At 42.2% G+C, this 18,190-nt stretch overlaps 1 protein-coding gene across 1 annotated transcript; it reads left to right on the top strand.

Moving 5' to 3' along the window:
* The first annotated feature begins 644 nt into the window (after nt 1-644).
* Nucleotides 645-17,971, top strand: TRADD (TNFRSF1A associated via death domain). The gene is made up of 5 exons (XM_073659098.1): nt 645-867; nt 14,297-14,436; nt 14,966-15,246; nt 15,818-16,013; nt 17,610-17,971. Exons 2-5 carry the CDS (start codon nt 14,307-14,309, stop codon nt 17,912-17,914), a joined length of 912 nt encoding a protein of 303 aa, XP_073515199.1. The 5' UTR covers nt 645-867; nt 14,297-14,306; the 3' UTR covers nt 17,915-17,971.
* Nucleotides 17,972-18,190: the final 219 nt, after the last annotated feature.

Here is an 18,190-nt window from a genome sequence, read left to right as displayed (position 1 = left end):
ACATGTATTTTGGGCTAACAATTATTTTTGCAATTGGGTTTTATTAAAAAAAATATGCATTTGCCTTTTATAGCTTCTTGTGTTGTAATGTCCATTGCTGGCTGCAGGAGGAGTTAACTGAGAATCTGTCAGTGAGCTTATTCTGTTTTTGACTCTTTATCTCTCTTTTTTCTGAGCTCCTCTCAACAAACCAAAGCTGAATGTGCAGGGAAAGTGCGCACACAGACAGCCGTATAAATCGGCCTGAGATCGGAGCACAGTGCATGGACGGGCCGATGACAGCTTCATATCATTTTATGCACCTGGTGAGAAGGATAAAAATAACCAATCATCTATTACGTCATCGGTTCAACGGATCCGTTTTTAAGAACTGAGACCCATCTTGTAAAAAGTTTGGTGAAACTTTGTAAAACTTTTTTTTTGATGTTTTTTTTCCCCCTTAGGGATCTGTTACAAATGTATCATGTGAACGGAGCCCTACAGGTGCCACCACTGCACAGGAGGACACAGACATGTTTATTTTACTGTTACTTTTTTTCTAGTTGCAAAATGTAGCAACTCACATGAAAGAAGCACAAACAGGAAGTGCAGTGTCGGTGTCAGTGCCGGTGTCAGTGTGCTCTTGTGTTGCAATCCCATCCACCAGTACCGATATGTAACAGTCGGGGGCGCTGTGGGTCGCTCTCATCAGTCAGCACATTAAGGGCTGTTTTCAGTTTCGGATTTCTTGTTCTTGATGCAGTTTCCTGTTCTCTTTGGCAGCTGAAGTGTTAAGTGGGTGTGCAGAAGCCGCGGTGTCACAGGCCCGGGGTGTGAGCTGCACCAGATTTCGGAAGAGCTGACATTCTGCTGGATTTGGGAAGAGAGGTAAATAATGGAAGTTTGGTCATTGTGTCAAGGGCTGTAATGGTGGCGGGGTCAGGACGCTGACCAGGGGGGGGCGCTCTCGTTAGGTGGTGCTTGCAGCGTTTACGTCTTAGTACGATAGACGAGACGAAACCCCGGACCTGAAGACGTAACGTGTTCACCTGCACTAGAGGCATAGACTACAGGGACCATAATGTCACCCTGACCGGCCATTCATGTGTGAGGAGCCATGCTCAGCACCAAGTATGGAGACCTGCACCAGGAATCTGGGCAGGGCAGGACCTGGCGTAAGTGTTATTATATGTGTGACAGCCGGTGCTCACAGGTCACATTGTCAGGGGTGCAAGGGAGGACCAGACCGAAACTCTCCGGCCCTGAACCAGCGGCAGCAGAGGCTGAAGCACAAAGCTGGATAAACACAGGGGAGTTGTCAGACAGCTGCTTATATCTGCCACAACAAAACATTAGATATTCCCGTCTAAATTCTCCATCATCACTTTATATTTTCAGCATAAGGCCTCATTCACACGTTAGTTTTTTCACGAACTAGAAAAACTACCTGAGTTTCATCAGTGATTTCAGTCAGCGTTTTATCGGAGATTTATCAAAACTTTATCAGAGCTTTATCGGAGCTTTATCAGAGCTTTATCGGAGATTTATCGGAGCTTTATCAAAACTTTATCGGAGCTTCATCAGAGCTTTATCGGAGCTTTGTCGGAGCTTTATCAAAACTTTATTGGATCTTTATCGGAGCTTTATCAGAGCTTTATCGGAACCTTGTCAGAGCTTTATCAAAGTTTTATCAGAGCTTAATCTGAGCTTTATCAAAACTTTATTGGAGCTTCATCAGAGCTTTATCGGAGCTTTATCAAAACTTTATTGGAGCTTTGTCGGAGCTTTATCAAAACTTTATTGGAGCTTTATCAGAGCTTTATCTGAGCTTTATCAGAGCTTTATCAAAGCTTTATCAGAGCTTTATCGGAACCTTGTCAAAGCTTTATCAAAGTTTTATCAGAGCTTTATCGGAGCTTTATCAAAACTTTATTGGAGCTTTATCAGAGCTTTATCAGAGCTTTATTGGCTCTTTATCAGAGCTTTATCAAAGCTTTATCAGCACGTTATCGGAGCTTTATCAAAGCTTTATCAGCGCGTTATCAGAGCTTTATCGGAGCTTTATCAGAGCGTTATCAGAATTTTATCAGAGTTTTATCACAGCGTTGTCAGAGTTTTATCAGCGTGTTATCATAGCTTTTTAAGAGCTTTATCAAAGTTGTATGAGAGCTTTATCACAGTTTTGTCAGAGCCTTATCAGAGTTTTAGCATAGTTTGGTTCCAGTTTCATCAGTTTTTCTTTTACATAAAAAAACTTTTCCCATCTTCTCTTACTTATCAGTCTGTGAAAATTGGACAACACACGGATGGCACCCGAGTGCTGTCTGATATTTTTCATTGACTCATAGACTTGTATTGCCGATTTTAATCTGACACCCGGATCAAAATTGAACATGTCTTCTCAATTTTGCACGGACCACTTGGCGTCATTCATGGACATGCGAATGACCCCATTCACTATTATAGGTACGAGACTTTTCTGTGAAGAACACAGATGGCACTCGTATACAAAAAATGGACGTGTGAATGAGCCCTTAGAGCGTAAAAGGAACCTGTCAGCAAGTAGTGTTATGACTTTGTAGAAGATTGTCCCCCAATACCGAAGAAGAAAATGCCAAGACTCATTTTTCCTGCATTTAGTATTAGAAATAAAAAAGCTTTTTAAAGGGGTTGCACAGGACTGGAAAAACAAACTTTCTTTTGAAAACAGCACCACCCTTGTCCACAGGTTGTGTCTGGCATTGCATCTTGTGGCTGAGATGCAATACAGCCTGTCGACAAGTGTGATGCTGTTTTGAGATGAAGCCATGTTTTTCTAACCCCATACAATCTCTTTAATAGGAACACTTATGGGTATTGTTGACAGTTTGGAACAGACTAGAATTTAGCATAAAATGTACATAATTATTTATTCTTTTTGTGCATTTGTTTGTGTTTCTAAGGAGTTGCTCCTTTTCCTTTTACCTTCGGGTACTTGCACTGTTGTTGGGTATTTGTACCATGACATTGCACTTTATTTTCTGCACCTCGTGTTCTTTTGAGTATTAACCTGAGTCATTTTACAGGAATTTCATGTTTGCAGAATAGTTGTGCAGACTTAATAGTTCATTGTGTAGATAATGCAATTGAAAAAGGCCAAATGTTTCATGAAGTTAAAAAAAATATTTACTATAATCAAGGTTCCAGCAAATCATTGGCTCCAGAGGTGACGTCGATGTGGGCGAAACGTCAATGATAAGGCTGGCGATTCCTCAGGTGCACGTGGGTGATATTTTGATAATCTGCGATGTGAATGAGATGCGGCAGTGAAGGGACCGTAATAATTTAAAGGGGCCTCCCGACTCATCTGTCGGAGGAGAGAAGGATTGGGAATCTTTTTGTTTGTTTAGTCACTTATATAGTGCCATTAATTCAGAGCTTTACAGATATCATCATCACTGTCCCCATCGGGGCTCACAATCTACATTCCCTATCAGTATGTCTTTGGAGCGTGGGAGGAAACTGGAAAATCCGGAGGAAATCCACGCAAACACTGGGAGAACATACAAACTCCTTGCAGATGTTGTCTATGCTGGGATTTGAACCCAGGACCCCAGCACTGCAAAGATACAGTGCTAACCACTGAGCCACCCAAAGAGAAGCCTGGCGTCAGCTTTGTCCTCTCTCCGTGTTGAAAACACATGGAATAGTCAGGAGAGACAGCCATCTCTTCTGTATGGCAAATTTTAAACCTACTACTGTATATACGACCGGCACTCCTTGCATAGACATTCATTTCCTCCGTTGCAGATCCTCCCATTACAACTGATTAGGAGAATTCCCAGAAGCACAACCACTCCCTGAGTGCAGGTGTGTCTTCCCGTAAGATATCATATGTCACAATACATACAGTATATGCCTTAAGCTACAGGGGAATTCCCATCTCCAAGATCCTATGCCAATATTAGTAGATGTAATAATAATAATAATGCTAGCAAATACCTCTTAACAGAAATGTAATATAGTTCTTCTGATTAGCTATGTCACTTATCCCATGTGCAGGGCATTGCAGTAGCTTACGTATCCATGGTTATGACCTCTCATTTAGTGACAGTTAGTTAATTGTTAGTGGTTCTAACCATGGATACCTAAGCTACTGCAATGCCCTGCACATAGGGTAAGCAACATAGTTAATCAGAAAAACTATATTACATTTCTATTAGGAGGTATTTGCTAGTATTATTATTATTACACCTACTACATATTTGGATAGGATCTTGGAGATGGGAATACCCCATTAAGGCTAAGCTTACAGTTATGTCTTAGATTTAGAAGATAGTAATCTAGCAGTCAATAAATATGACACTGTCACTTGTAACAAAAAAATGTGTAACAATTGTTACAAATGTGTAATTTTTTTAATCAGGTATAAATGCCGCTATTCTCCTGAATCCAGCGTAGTTTTTCTTTTTTTCCTGCACCTCTCTGTTCAGGAGATATGGTCCTCTCTTCCCTGTATATAAATCTAGTCTTTTTTATCAGAAGGGGGCGTGGTCTTGAACTCTTCTCTGTGGTAGTCTTCACAGTAACCACACCCACTTTGAGAAATTACTAGCTTTATATACAGAGAAGAGGGGGTCATATCTCAAGAATGGAAAGGCACAGGAACAAAAGAAAAACAGCGCCGGATTCAGCAGAACAGAGGCATTTACACCTGTTTAAAAAAATACACATTTATGACAAGTGATAGAGCCCCTTTAAGTTGGCCATACAGATGAGATAGCTGCTAGTTGAACTTCCGTTCAGAAGACAACTATCTCTCTCGAATCTTATAAGTGAACCGGTGGCTTATGTGTTTTAAGCCGAGAGAGAGAAGAAATCCGCTGCGTAACACTTCTTATAGCCACTTTTGTACCATGAAAACAAAAACAATCAAGTATTGAAATTCCGATTGGCTGATCTTTCTCTCTCAATATCATCTGAAGTTCTGATGTCCATGAACTTTGGAGATACGGTCCTGGACTGTTTTTCATGGCTTGGCATGGTCTTCCTTTGAAGAGATATCTTAGATCCAGACATGGTAGACATTGGTATTGCTTACTTTGAGGGCCCTTTGAGAATCATACATTGACACTGATCACCCGGCTTGTCCTCCATTGGCGGCAAGTAACAAGAACTGATTGATGAGTGACACAGAAATACTCTTCTACATGATGGACTTGTTTTTGCTTTGAATACCCCCTGCCATATTTACCACGCCATGCACATATGTTGTTATCTAATGTATGATGTTGTTAAGCAAACATGTCCGGTGTAGTAGTGGTGGTGAATAGTAGCTGTGGTTTCGAATACAAGGTAAATACTAGGTAATTTAGGTCGTGAGATGACACAGGCTGATTCTAGGTATTTAACGGAGAGACTTCCTTGTGTGATGGCGCACTGCAAACTTTAACTCGTAATTTACCGTCTTCTACTTATAGACAGCGTTCTGCGGTAGAGAAGCGAGCCTGAAGAAACCTGATCATCTAGAGCCACAAGTTTTTCATTCTTCACCAACAAACAATTCCATTGCAAAAACTGGTTCACTCCTTGGCTAAGAAGGTGGTTCACAAATATGACTTAAGTGGGGGAAAAGGGAGAGAGGGGAGGAAGAGAAGCTAGCTCAGGGTAGATATGTGAAATTCAGGGTCAGTGAAAAGCTGAGATCTGCAAATTTTACAAAAAAAGTAATACTGGTGTCCATGGATGGGCTTGCAGCCATAATACAGGTGCATTTCTAACCCCGTGGTTCAGACCTTCGGTTAGGCTGCGATTTGTGGCCATTTTGCAGATGCATTTCTACGCCCATGGTTAGGCCATGGGACTTACGGCGAGGGTCGTGGAGTCAGAGTTGGAGCCCATTTTGGTGGAGTCGGAATCGGTATAAAATAGACCAACTCCGACTTCCAAAATATATAATAAATTGGGTAGAGTAGTTCAATGCAGTTTGTGGGGAATATTTTTCCATATGAATTTGGGAACGTTATGAAATGTCCTATAAATATCTGTCCTATTCCTGATCTAAGGGTCTAGACTTTTAGCTGAGATGAATCTGTGCTACAGTAAATTTATCTCTTAAACATGAGCCGTGTATGAGGGAGTCGGAGTCGTGGAGTCAGAGTAGAAGTGTTAGAACCCTCCTGTTTGTTTTTTTCCATCTTCTGTTTTGCGGTCATGTGACCATCTGCCTTTATATTCCTGCTCCGCCCTTGTGGCTGTGCTGGACTTCAGTGTTCGACTGATTCTCTAGCCAGGTGCTTCTGTGCCTTTATCTGTCAGTTCGTTTGGTCCTTCTGGGACCTCTAGTACTTTTTTGTCTGTTTGTCTTTGTGTTCTGCAACAACTTCTCTGTTTAGGAGGTGTCCCATTTTTGTCCCAGTCCTTAGTCCTTTTAGGGACCCCTCCCTTAATTCTATAGGTCTTCGTTCAGACTAGCCGAGGACTAAGGCAGGTCTGTTCACTAGGAACAGTCAGCCCGCTACATCGTAGGGATTCAACTTAGTCTTACTGTAGGGACAGTTTTCCCCTATCTTTCCTTAGTACATGTTGCAGATCGTAACACAAAGTTGGAGTCGGTGTCATGGAAATTGAGGAGTCAGAGGTTTGGCTTACTGACTTCACAGCCCTGCTTACAGCCATAATGCCAGTGCAATTCTAAGCCCATGGTTGGACCCATGGATGTGCTGGGATTTGTGGTCATAAGGCAGGTGCATTTCTGCATGTGTGGTTGGACCTATTGTTGGGCAGATCTTTTAGTTTCCAGAATGCAGGTGAATTTCTGCACCTACGGTTGGACACATGGTTGGGTTGAGATTTGCGGCCATAATGCAAGTACATTTCTAAGCCTATGGTTCAGATCCATGTTTAGGCTGGGACTTGCAGCTAATATGTAGATGCACTTCTACATACCTTGTCTTCATAGCTCGTGTCCGTGCAGGCATAATACATGTGCGTTTTTGCACCCATGGTTGTACCCTTGATTGTGCTGGGATTTTCAGCCATAATAAATGTGAGTTTCGGCACCCATGGTTGTACCCTTGATTGTGCTGGGATTTTCAGCCATAATAAATGTGCGTTTTTGCACCCATGGTTGTACCCTTGATTGTGCTGGGATTTTCAGCCATAATAAATGTGCGTTTTTGCACCCATGGTTGTACCCTTGATTGTGCTGGGTTTTCAGCCATAATAAATGTGCGTTTTTGCACCCTTGATTGTGCTGGGATTTTCAGCCATAATACTGGTGAGTTTCGGCACTCATGGTTGTACCCTTGATTGTGCTGGGATTTTCAGCCATAATACTGGTGAGTTTCGGCACTCATGGTTGTACCCTTGATTGTGCTGGGATTTTCAGCCATAATAAATGTGCGTTTTTGCACCCATGGTTGTACCCTTGATTGTGCTGGGATTTTCAGCCATAATAAATGTGCGTTTTTGCACCCATGGTTGTACCCTTGATTGTGCTGGGATTTTCAGCCATAATACATGTGCATTTCTGCACCCATGGTTGTGCCCTTGATTATGCTGGGATTTTCAGCCATAATACAGGTGAGTTTCGGCACCCATGGTTGTGCCCTTGATTGTGCTGGGATTTTCAGCCATAATAAATGTGAGTTTCGGCACCCATGGTTGTGCCCTTGATTGTGCTGGGATTTTCAGCCATAATAAATGTGCGTTTTTGCACCCATGGTTGTACCCTTGATTGTGCTGGGATTTTCATCCATAATACAGGTGAGTTTCGGCACTCATGGTTGTACCCTTGATTGTGCTGGGATTTTCAGCCATAATAAATGTGCGTTTCTGCACCCATGGTTGTGCCCTTGATTGTGCTGGGATTTTCAGCCATAATACATGTGCGTTTTTGCACCCATGGTTGTACCCTTGATTGTGCTGGGATTTTCATCCATAATACAGGTGAGTTTCGGCACTCATGGTTGTACCCTTGATTGTGCTGGGATTTTCAGCCATAATAAATGTGCGTGTTTGCACCCATGGTTGTACCCTTGATTGTGCTGGGATTTTCAGCCATAATACATGTGCATTTCTGCACCCATGGTTGTACCCTTGATTGTGCTGGGATTTTCAGCCATAATACAGGTGAGTTTCGGCACCCTTGGTTGTACCCTTGATTGTGCTGGAATTTTCAGCCATAATACAGGTGAGTTTCGGCACCCATGGTTGTGCCCTTGATTATGCTGGGATTTTCAGCCATAATACAGGTGAGTTTCGGCACCCTTGGTTGTGCCCTTGATTGTGCTGGGATTTTCAGCCATAATACATGTGCGTTTCGGCACCCATGGTTGTACCCTTGATTGTGCTGGAATTTTCAGCCATAATACAGGTGAGTTTCGGCACCCTTGGTTGTACCCTTGATTGTGCTGGGATTTTCAGCCATAATACAGGTGTCCATGCTCCTGACTGATGGTTACAGTTAGGCTGGGATTTATGGCCCTCATGTAGGTGCATTTCGGCATCCATGGTTAGGACCATTGATAGACTGCGACTTGCAGCCATAATGCATGTGCATTTCTAAGCCCATGATTGGATGGGTATTTGTGGCCATAATTGTCGGAACTATTGTTGGACAGTTATTTTTGTTTCCACAATGCAGGTGCATTTCTACACCTATGGTTGGCATGAGGTTTTCAGTCATAATTCAAGTGCAATTCTAAGCCCATGGTTCAGATCCATGTTTGGGCTGAGATTTGCAGTCAGTATGCTGGTGCAGTTGTAAGACCATGCTCCAGACCCACAGTTATGGTGGCATTTAAGGCCATTATGCAGGTGCATTTCTATGCCCATGGTTGGACTGGAACTTGCAGACATAATGCATGTTAATTTCTGCACCTATGGTGGGACCCTTGATTGGCTTGGGATTTGCAGCCATAATGCAGGTGCATTTTAAGGCCATGGTTCAGACCCATGTTTGGGATTTGAGGGTGCATTTCTAATCCCATGGTTGGGATGGGATTTGCAGTCTTAGGTACGTGCATTTTTAAACCCATAAATCAGACTCTTGGTTGACAGAAAGTTATTCCCCTCTCCCCACTGAGAACACATGCACGCACGGCAAGGCTGAGAATGCATGTGCAAGGGGAGGGTGGGAGGAATAGCTGACAACCAATAACTATCTAAAATGAATGGAAAGTAGCCTATACACACCCGGAGCTCATGATGTATATCCCTTTGTCCTTTTGGTATATGTCCAGGCGGTGTGTATGAGTGTTTCCCACTGTACTGAAAAGCGTGGCCATCAAAGCTTTATAATGGGGGGACACCCCCAAAAAAATACATATATCACAATATGCACTTTTTTCCAATAAGGATTTGCTAGCTGATTGTTGCTACGCTCAATGTATGCGTCAGGAGAGGACAATGCAAGTATATGTTACGCTCTTTTAAAAAAGCCGTGTCAGCTGTATGGATGACTGTTTCCTCAAATTTTACCTACATTAGTATAAAGTGTATAAGATAAAAAAAAAAAAAACAGCTTTCGAAGTTTGCAGAAGATGATTATGCAATTTCACCTTTTGCTGAAGACAGCAGATTGAGGAGAAGGTCGCTAACCAGTGTGCACCCGGAATACACAAGCCTGGCCGCCCTACCTTCAGTATACACCACGATATTATTCACATTGCCCTACTCAGGACATATCATTGGGGCAACGTGTGTAGCTGCACAGGGACCCAAGACGTAAGGGGGCTACTACCACCCCCAAAGCAGGTGGAATGGTTTATTATGATGATCTATTGGACTGCAATGGGCTTGCACAGGGGCCCTCTTCTGTATGTGTCCTCCAGTGGCTCTACTGAAGGGATGTATTATACTCCATACTGAACACGTGCCCTCTAGACGTTTCGGTGTCCATTTAAGTTAGGAGCGAGCTATATTTTTTATGTTGCCATCCAGAATATAGAAGTTGTCAACATGAGAGATTGATATTCTCAGTTAGGTTGTCAGATAAAAGTGATTTTGTTAATGCCATATATTATTTAATAGTTTAGCTTCTTTCTTAAATGTAGCGCTATCTCTAGGTACAATCTCCGGTACAGAGTCTAGATTTGTGTCCTGTGTAAACACATGAAAAGAACTGTATGTATAGAGAAAGAGGCTGGCTTGAATTCTGAAATAAGCAGCGATAAGTGAAATTACACCCTTACCCCTTACAAAAATGGACTGCATATTTACCAAATGGATGCCCCATTGTATTCAGAGCTGGTTGCCCCCTGATTGGAAGTTCTCACTTTGGCTCATGGATTATTCACACTGTCAGGGGACGCAACTCCGCTGCCTCCAATTGTTAGGACAATTACGCAATTGAGTGACGAATGATGGATGCGGCCCAGCTGCTTCCACTTCTAGGCCGGTTATTGGGGAACTCACAGTGAGTGTATGGTATATACACCTCCGATTCCAACTCATGGAATATATATATACACACACACACACACACACACACAGGTGCTTCTCGCAAAATTAGAATATCCTCAAATATTTAATTTATTTCAGTTCTTCAATACAAAAAGTGAAGCTCATATATTATATAGTTATTACAAACAGAGTGATCTATTTCATGTATTTATTTCTGTTAATGTTGATGATTATGGCTTACAGACAATGAAAACACAAAAGTCATTATCTCAGTAAATTAGAATACTTTATAATACCAGCTTGAAAAATGATTTTAAAATCCGAAATGTTGTCCTACTGAAATGTATGGTCAGTAAATGCCCTCAATACTTGGTCAGGGCTCCTTTTGCATCAATTACTGCATCAATGCGGCGTGGCATGGAGGCGATCAGCCTGTGGCACTTCTGAGGTGTTATGGAAGCCCAGGTTGCTTTGATAGCAGCCTTCAGCTCATCTGCATTGTTGGGTCTGGTGTCTCTCATCTTCCTCTTGACAATACCCCATAGATTCTCTATGGGGTTGAGGTGAGGCGAGTTTGCTGGCCAATCAAGCACAGTGATAGTGTTGTTTTTACACCAGGTATTGGTACTTTTGGCAGTGTGGACAGGGGCCAAGTCCTGCTGGAGAATGAAATTTCCATCTCCAAAAAGCTTGTCGGCAGAGGGAAGCATGAAGTGCTCTAAAATTTCCTGGTAGATGGCTGCGCTGACTTTGGTCCTGATAAAACACAGTGGACCTACACCAGCAGATGACATGGCTCCCCAAACCATCACTGATTGTGGAAACTTCACACTAGACCTCAAGCAGCTTGGATTGTGGCCTCTCCACTCTTCCTCCAGACTCTGGGACCTTGATTTCCAAATGAAATTCAGAATTTACTTTCATCTGATAACACTTTGGACCACAGGTCTTTTTCTCCTTGGCCCAGGTAAGACGCTTCTGGCGTTGTCTATTGGTCATGAGTGGCTTGACACAAGGAATGCGACACTTGTAGCCCATGTCCTGGATACGTCTGTGTGTGGTGGCTCTTGAAGCAATGACTCCAGCAGCAGTCCACTCCTTGTGGATCTCCTCCAAATTTTTGAATGGCCTTTTCTTAACAATCCTTTCAAGGCTGCGATTACCCCGGTTGCTTCTGCACCTTTTCCTACCACACTTTTTCCTTCCACTCAACTTTCCATTAATATACTTGGATACAGCACTCTGTGAACAGCCAGCTTCTTTAGCAATGACCTTTTGTAGCTTACCTTCCTTATAGAGTGTGTCAATGACTGCCTTCTGGACATCTGTCAAGTCAGCAGTCTTCCCCATGTTTGTGGAGCCTACTGAAACAGACCAAGGGACCTTTATAAACGCTTAGGAAGTTTTTCCAGGTGTTTTTTGTTAATTATTCAAATTTAGGCTGTGTGCCCACTACGCGTTTTTTTATCGTTTTCGCAGTAGCAATTCTGCCGCAGAAACGCTTAAAAAACGCTTGGTAGAAGGCCTGCCATGTTCCCATGGCACATGCTGCGGAAATTTCTGCTGCGGATTATCATTGCGGAAAAATCCGCAGCACTACCAATTATTTTGCATAATCGTGGCGTTTTTGCCGCCATTGACTTACATTGAATCGCTTAATATCCGCATGACTACATGTGCACATGCGGATATTAAGCGATTCAATGAGCGGATGGTACCCGGGTTTGGAGAAGAGGAGACTCTCCTCCAGACCCGAGTACCATAGTACCTGTAAAAAAAAAGAATGTAAAATAAAAAAATACATTATACTCACCTTCTGATGGCCCCCGGTCTCCATAGCGATGCGTCCTGGAATCCCGGCGGCTCGCGATGGTGTAAAAGGACCTTCCATGACGTCATTTAGTCATGTGACAGGTCACGCGACCGCTGACGTCGCCCAACACACAAGAAAAACGAGTGGCCATCATTACTTTAAGAAATGAAGTTCAATCAGTCCGAAAAATTGGGAAAACTTTGAAAGTGTCCCCAAGTGCAGTTGCAAAAACCATCAAGCGCTACAAAGAAACTGGCTCACATGAGGACCGCCCCAGGAAAGGAAGACCAAGAGTCACCTCTGCTTCTGAGGATAAGTTTATCCGAGTCACCAGCCTCAGAAATCGCAGGTTAACAGCAGCTCAGATTACAGACCAGGTCAATGCCACACAGAGTTCTAGCAGCAGACACATCTCTACAACAACTGTTAAGAGGAGACTTTGTGCAGCCGGCCTTCATGGTAAAATAGCTGCTAGGAAACCACTGCTAAGGACAGGCAACAAGCAGAAGAGACTTGTTTGGGCTAAAGAACACAAGGAATGGACATTAGACCAGTGGAAATCTGTGCTTTGGTCTGATGAGTCCAAATTTGAGATCTTTGGTTCCAGCCACTGTGTCTTTGTGCGACGTTGAAAAGGTGAACGGATGGACTCTACATGCCTGGTTCCCACCGTGAAGCATGGAGGAGGAGGTGTGATGGTGTGGGGGTGCTTTGCTGGTGACACTGTTGGGGATTTATTCAAAATTGAAGGCATGCTGAACCAGCATGGCTACCACAGCACCTTGCAGCGGCATGCTATTCCATCCAGTTTGCGTTTAGTTGGACCATCATTTATTTTTCAACAGGACAATGACCCCAAACACACCTCCAGGCTGTGTAAGGGCTATTTGACCAAGAAGGAGAGTGATGGGGTGCTACGCCAGATGACCTGGCCTCCACAGTCACCAGACCTGAACCCAATCGAGATGGTTTGGGGTGAGCTGGACCGCAGAGTGAAGGCAAAAGGGCCAACAAGTGCTAAGCATCTCTGGGAACTCCTTCAAGATTGTTGGAAGACCATTTCCGGTGACTACCTCTTGAAGCTGATCAAGAGAATGCCAAGAGTGTGCAAAGCAGTCATCAAAGCAAAAGGTGGCTACTTTGAAGAACCTAGAATATAAGACATATTTTCAGTTGTTTCACACTTTTTTGTTAAGTATATAATTCCACATGTGTTAATTCATAGTTTTGATGCCTTCAGTGTCAATGTACAATTTTCATAGTCATGAAAATACAGGAAAATCTTTAAATGAGAAGGTGTGTCCAAACTTTTGGTTTGTACTATATATATATATATATATATATATATATATATATATATATATATATATATAAACCCTGGCACGATCTATGCCAACTTCACAATTTCAAAACAAATTACTAGCTGCCACTACCAATCGTTTATACAGGCTGATTGGAGACCTGTTATAGGTAGCGTATGGCTTCCGGGTGTGGTATACAGAGCAAGAGGAACAGAGCTATTACATTTTATATAATTAATCCGTAAAGGTAGGCAGTGTTTATAAAAAATATACAAAGATGTTACAAAATGTGAACAAAACAATATGGTATAAACAATCACAATGAATAAAAGGGATAACAAAAAATAAGTACTAAACCTGTCACGAAAATGGCTCATAGGTTAGCAGAGGGAAGCACTCCTTTTTAGGAAAACGGACAGAATCACAGCAAGCTATACCTTCCAAGACTGACAAATGATAAAAACTCAAACACTGATTTTTATTTTTATTAGATCAAGGTTATGCCCACATACCTCCCCTTGATGGGCTCATGTGAAAGGCTGGATGTGGGATGTGCTAGGTTTTTTAGAAGTTTATGAGATCCCCAACTTTCAAGATATCTTTGCCTTTGAAGGTCCCAGGCGGGAAATATTGTTGTCATGTACAGGGTGTAAGGGATGTAGGATCATTGCGAGATAAGTTCCGCAATTAATGGAAGGGTCTCAACTCTTTAAGGAGTATATATATATATATATATATATATATATATATATATATGTATATAAACCATATAATGGAGACCATAATTTTTCACTTTGATTGTCTTTTTGTTTTTCAGACCCCAAAAGATGAATTCCTGTCCAAGTGATTGGATTGGGAGCGTTTTCCTCTTCATCCAGACGGATCCTACCTCGCTACCCGATCTGTATGTTAAGCACAAATCCATGGTGTACAATGTACTCAGGAACGTCATTTCAGGTAATGTACTCCTGTACCCATCAACAGCCGGAAGTGATATGTACACAGTAATGAGAAAAAATAAGTACACCCTCTTTAAATTATCATATCAGGACATGTTAAAAAAAAAATTCTTCTAATCAAATGCCCTTGATTAATTGTTCATCAGCGAGTGTGATGGCTTCTATGAAAGCAGAAGTTTTGTCAGGTTGCTGGTCTGGAGCAATCAGATGGAGGAAATACATCAGCAATCATCTTAGAGAAGCAATTTTTGCTGCGCTTTTTATTTAGCGCTAATTTTTGTGCTTTTTACAAAGGGGTGTGGCTCATATATTATCTGGCGGCGAGTCTTTAGGCTTTACCATGTGGGCCACATCCCTTTCATAAAGACCTCATCGCGATAAAAGTCTTACAGCCTGCAGAACCTATGTGGGGTCCAACCACTTAGACTCCCATAATTTGTAGTCACTGAGTGAGAACCCTTTTTTTGTTCTTAAAAGACCACTTTTAAGGGTCACCTTTTTAAGCCTTTTCTTTTTATGATTTCCAGAATTTTCCGGAGAATCACCAAACTATATTGAGATCCTCAAAATTTGTGAAAGTGACTCCCAACTAATCCTTCACCTGAAATTCTACGGAAAGTCGGCCTGCGAGAGATTTCTTTGGGGATACAGGGAGAAGAAGGTTCATCAGCACCTACAAAGTCAACTCAATCAATGCCTAAAAATGGAGTCTACACAAGTCTTTCTTGAGCTTAAGGTGGACGCACAGAAGCTTGACACCCAACTGGATGAAGAGGAAAAATGTCTGTACTATATTTCATCTTCCAGGGTAACTTTACAGTCTATTTCTGAAAAAATTAAACACGTGTTAAAAGGGTTATCCATCTATCAGAACCATATTTTTTTTTTGCTTATATACATGTATTTTAAGCTAAAAATCATTTTTGCAATTGGGTTTCATTACAAATTTTGCATCGTTTGCATTTTATAGGTTCTGTGCTGGCTGCAGAATGAGTTAACTGAGAATCCATCAGTCAGCCCATTATGATGGTCTGCCAGGGAATTTGTAACTCCTATATCTCTTTTCTGAGCTCCTCTCAGCTGATTTATGACCACATACCACATCAAAGTTAAATGTGCAGGAAAACGGAGCAAAATTTTTAATGAAACCCAATTGTAAAAATGATTTTTAACTGCAAATACATGCATTTAAGAAGACAAGAAAAATATCCTCAAAGGTGGACAACCCGATGTAGTCCTTGTGGAAAAAAAAACCCCACTAAGTCACAGTGTGTTTCCTCTTCTCTTCCATTATTTGTTAATAATGCAGTTCCTATAGAGAAAGGGAAGTCCTGCATGTTTTCCATGAAGTGGTGCTAACACTTTGTCTTTCACTTTAGCCCAGTTATCAGAAGGATGATGAACTTGCAGACCTGGACAGACATTTTATGAATATTTCATTGGGTCCACCTCCAGACAACAGCAATCCGCCTCCGTCCTCGACTCCGCAGGACTCCAACCTGGCATCTCCGCCTCACACTCTCCGATCAGTATCATCGGAAGGAAGCACCTTTAAATTCCAGGGAAAAGACTTTAGTAAGTCCTGTCTATGATCAGTCTTATAACTAATATGCAGATGTGTAAACCCTGTAATGGGTGAAATAAGGGCCAACCCGTCCGGGTCATTCTCGTAGAAGAGCTACCGTAGCATAATTTGATGAAAAAGAAAGGTGTCAAACATATAAAGCATCTCTTCTTGCTTCAAAATATGTGGAGGAACTGTGAGTATCATATTGTAGAGGAGATTGTGTGTGGTGCATTATACTCTGGTGGGCTGTAGGGGGCATTATTCTGTGTTGGGCATTATGCTGTAGGGGGGTGGAAATGGGGCTCTATACTGTGCAAGGGGGTCACTGTGGGAGTCTCATAATTTGTGTAGAGCAACATTAGGGACATCATACTGTGTGAGGGTGTACTCCAGGGGAAAATTGTTGTGGGGGGATTCACTCTTGGGGTATTATATTGTACGGAGGGGAGGTATTTTTGGGGTCATCATACTCTATGGGGCTGTGAAGCTGCAGAAAGATGCACATGTTGGACCCTGAAGCACCTAAATTGAGCCCATGAGCAAAAGAACTACACCATGGTGCAATGGAAGAAAATGGCCTTGTCAGATGAAAAATTCCTTTTTTTTTTCACATAATGTGAATGGCCATGCCTGTGTGCATCACTTACCTTGGGAAGAGAAGAAACCGGGATGTCATATAGGTAGATAGAAACCTGGTAGAGGCAGGGTGATGCTCTGAGCAATGTTCTGCTCAGAAGCCTTTGGTCCAGGCAGACCATTATGGCAACCCTACTTGTAGTGGCCTCTGAAAAAATTGTTTGACGAACATGGCAAAGTGTCTAACTCCACTATCAGAAACCAATTGACATGTTATAGAGATATGTCAGAAGGTTTCATTGGTGGGCATCTAGGTTATAAGACCCCTACTGAGGTCTACAAATAAAGGAGAAGAAACTCATAGCCAAATACCAAATTCCACCTCATAGACTTTCCAGTGAGCCCATCTTTGGTCTCTGAGAGGAGCAGCACCCAGTACTTCTGTTTCTCTGTTTTAGCAATTGGTAAGTGCCTCAGCCTCCTCAACCTAAAACTTCACTTTTCTGACTTTTCAAAAGTTTCCAGAATTTGCAATAACACTTCCAGATTCCACAGAGGTCAATCCAATCAAGCCTTTCTGGAAAAACAAGTTTGATCCATGAACCACTTAAAAAATCTACTCCTAAAGTCTTGGCACCAGATACCACAGAGCCCATGCAGAGGTCTTGTGGAGTCCATGCTTTGACTTCTCAGAGCTCTTTTGGGAGGGAGCAGAGATAATATTTTAGGTTTTAATTTTATGGCTCATCAGTGTATACTGTATAGTCTCAAAGGCAGCGAAATGTGGGTGTAAGAAAATAAAGTAAAGCTTTGTGACAGAACATTGTAGGCTTGCCAAATGCAGTGGAATTTCTCCAAAAGACCATCTTGTTTGATAAGACCACCACTTACAAAGTAAGGGTAGGCTCACACTAGAGTATAAAAACGGTCCCATTCTCATCAACGAGTTTCTTTGGTTTCTTGGAATAGAAGTTTGAGTTTCTTCATGTTTTATTTTCTTTTTTTGCTAATCCAAAGGTGTCTTTCAGTTGACAGGGCCCTGACCCCTGAACATCACCAGATCTTTGCCAAGTCGGTAGGAACATCTTGGAAAAAGGTGGGCAGAACATTGAAGGAGACCTGCCGAGCTTTAGAAGACCCAGCCATAGAAACCGTGGCCTACGAATACCATAGCGAAGGTCTATATGAACAAGCCTACCAGATGCTCCAACGTTTCATTGATTGTGAAGGAAAGAAAGGCACGTTACAGAGACTTGTGGATGCCCTGGTGGAAAATGGACTGACGGGTATAGCTGAGAAACTTCTACCTGAGCAAGAAAATGGGCTGAATTAGGAGACCTGATCGAGGTGGACTTTTGCATTATCTGTACTCACTTTATGCCTTCAAAATTAGTGATGTGGAGTCAGGTTCTGGGCTTCACCCACTGCTCAGTTACGAGCCATACCTCACCTAACAGTGTTCATGGGGGCTTACCATTGTCAATAATGTAAGTAATGGACTGTCAGCTCGTCACAGGGTCCTCTACCTAAGTTATCTTGAAAAGTCTACTTTGATGTCATGAACACTTTTTGATTAATGTGGCCATAGACATTGCATTTTTTCTGTGTA

Source organism: Phyllobates terribilis, unplaced genomic scaffold (genome assembly GCF_046119375.1).
Source record: "Phyllobates terribilis strain yellow unplaced genomic scaffold, ASM4611937v1 Scaffold_13__5_contigs__length_258822181, whole genome shotgun sequence".
Taxonomy (NCBI): Eukaryota; Metazoa; Chordata; class Amphibia; order Anura; family Dendrobatidae; genus Phyllobates; species Phyllobates terribilis.
Note: the sequence above shows the minus strand (reverse complement) of the source record. Positions and strands in the feature narration are given on the sequence as shown.

Coding starts and splice junctions, on each gene's coding strand:
- TRADD (XM_073659098.1), top strand. CDS start 14,307: ATGAATTCCTGTCCAAGTGATTGGATTGGGAGCGTTTTCCTCTTCATC. Junction 14,437..14,965: donor ACTCAGGAACGTCATTTCAG/GTAATGTACTCC, acceptor TATGATTTCCAG/AATTTTCCGGAGAATCACCA. Junction 16,014..17,609: donor ATTCCAGGGAAAAGACTTTA/GTAAGTCCTGTC, acceptor GGTGTCTTTCAG/TTGACAGGGCCCTGACCCCT.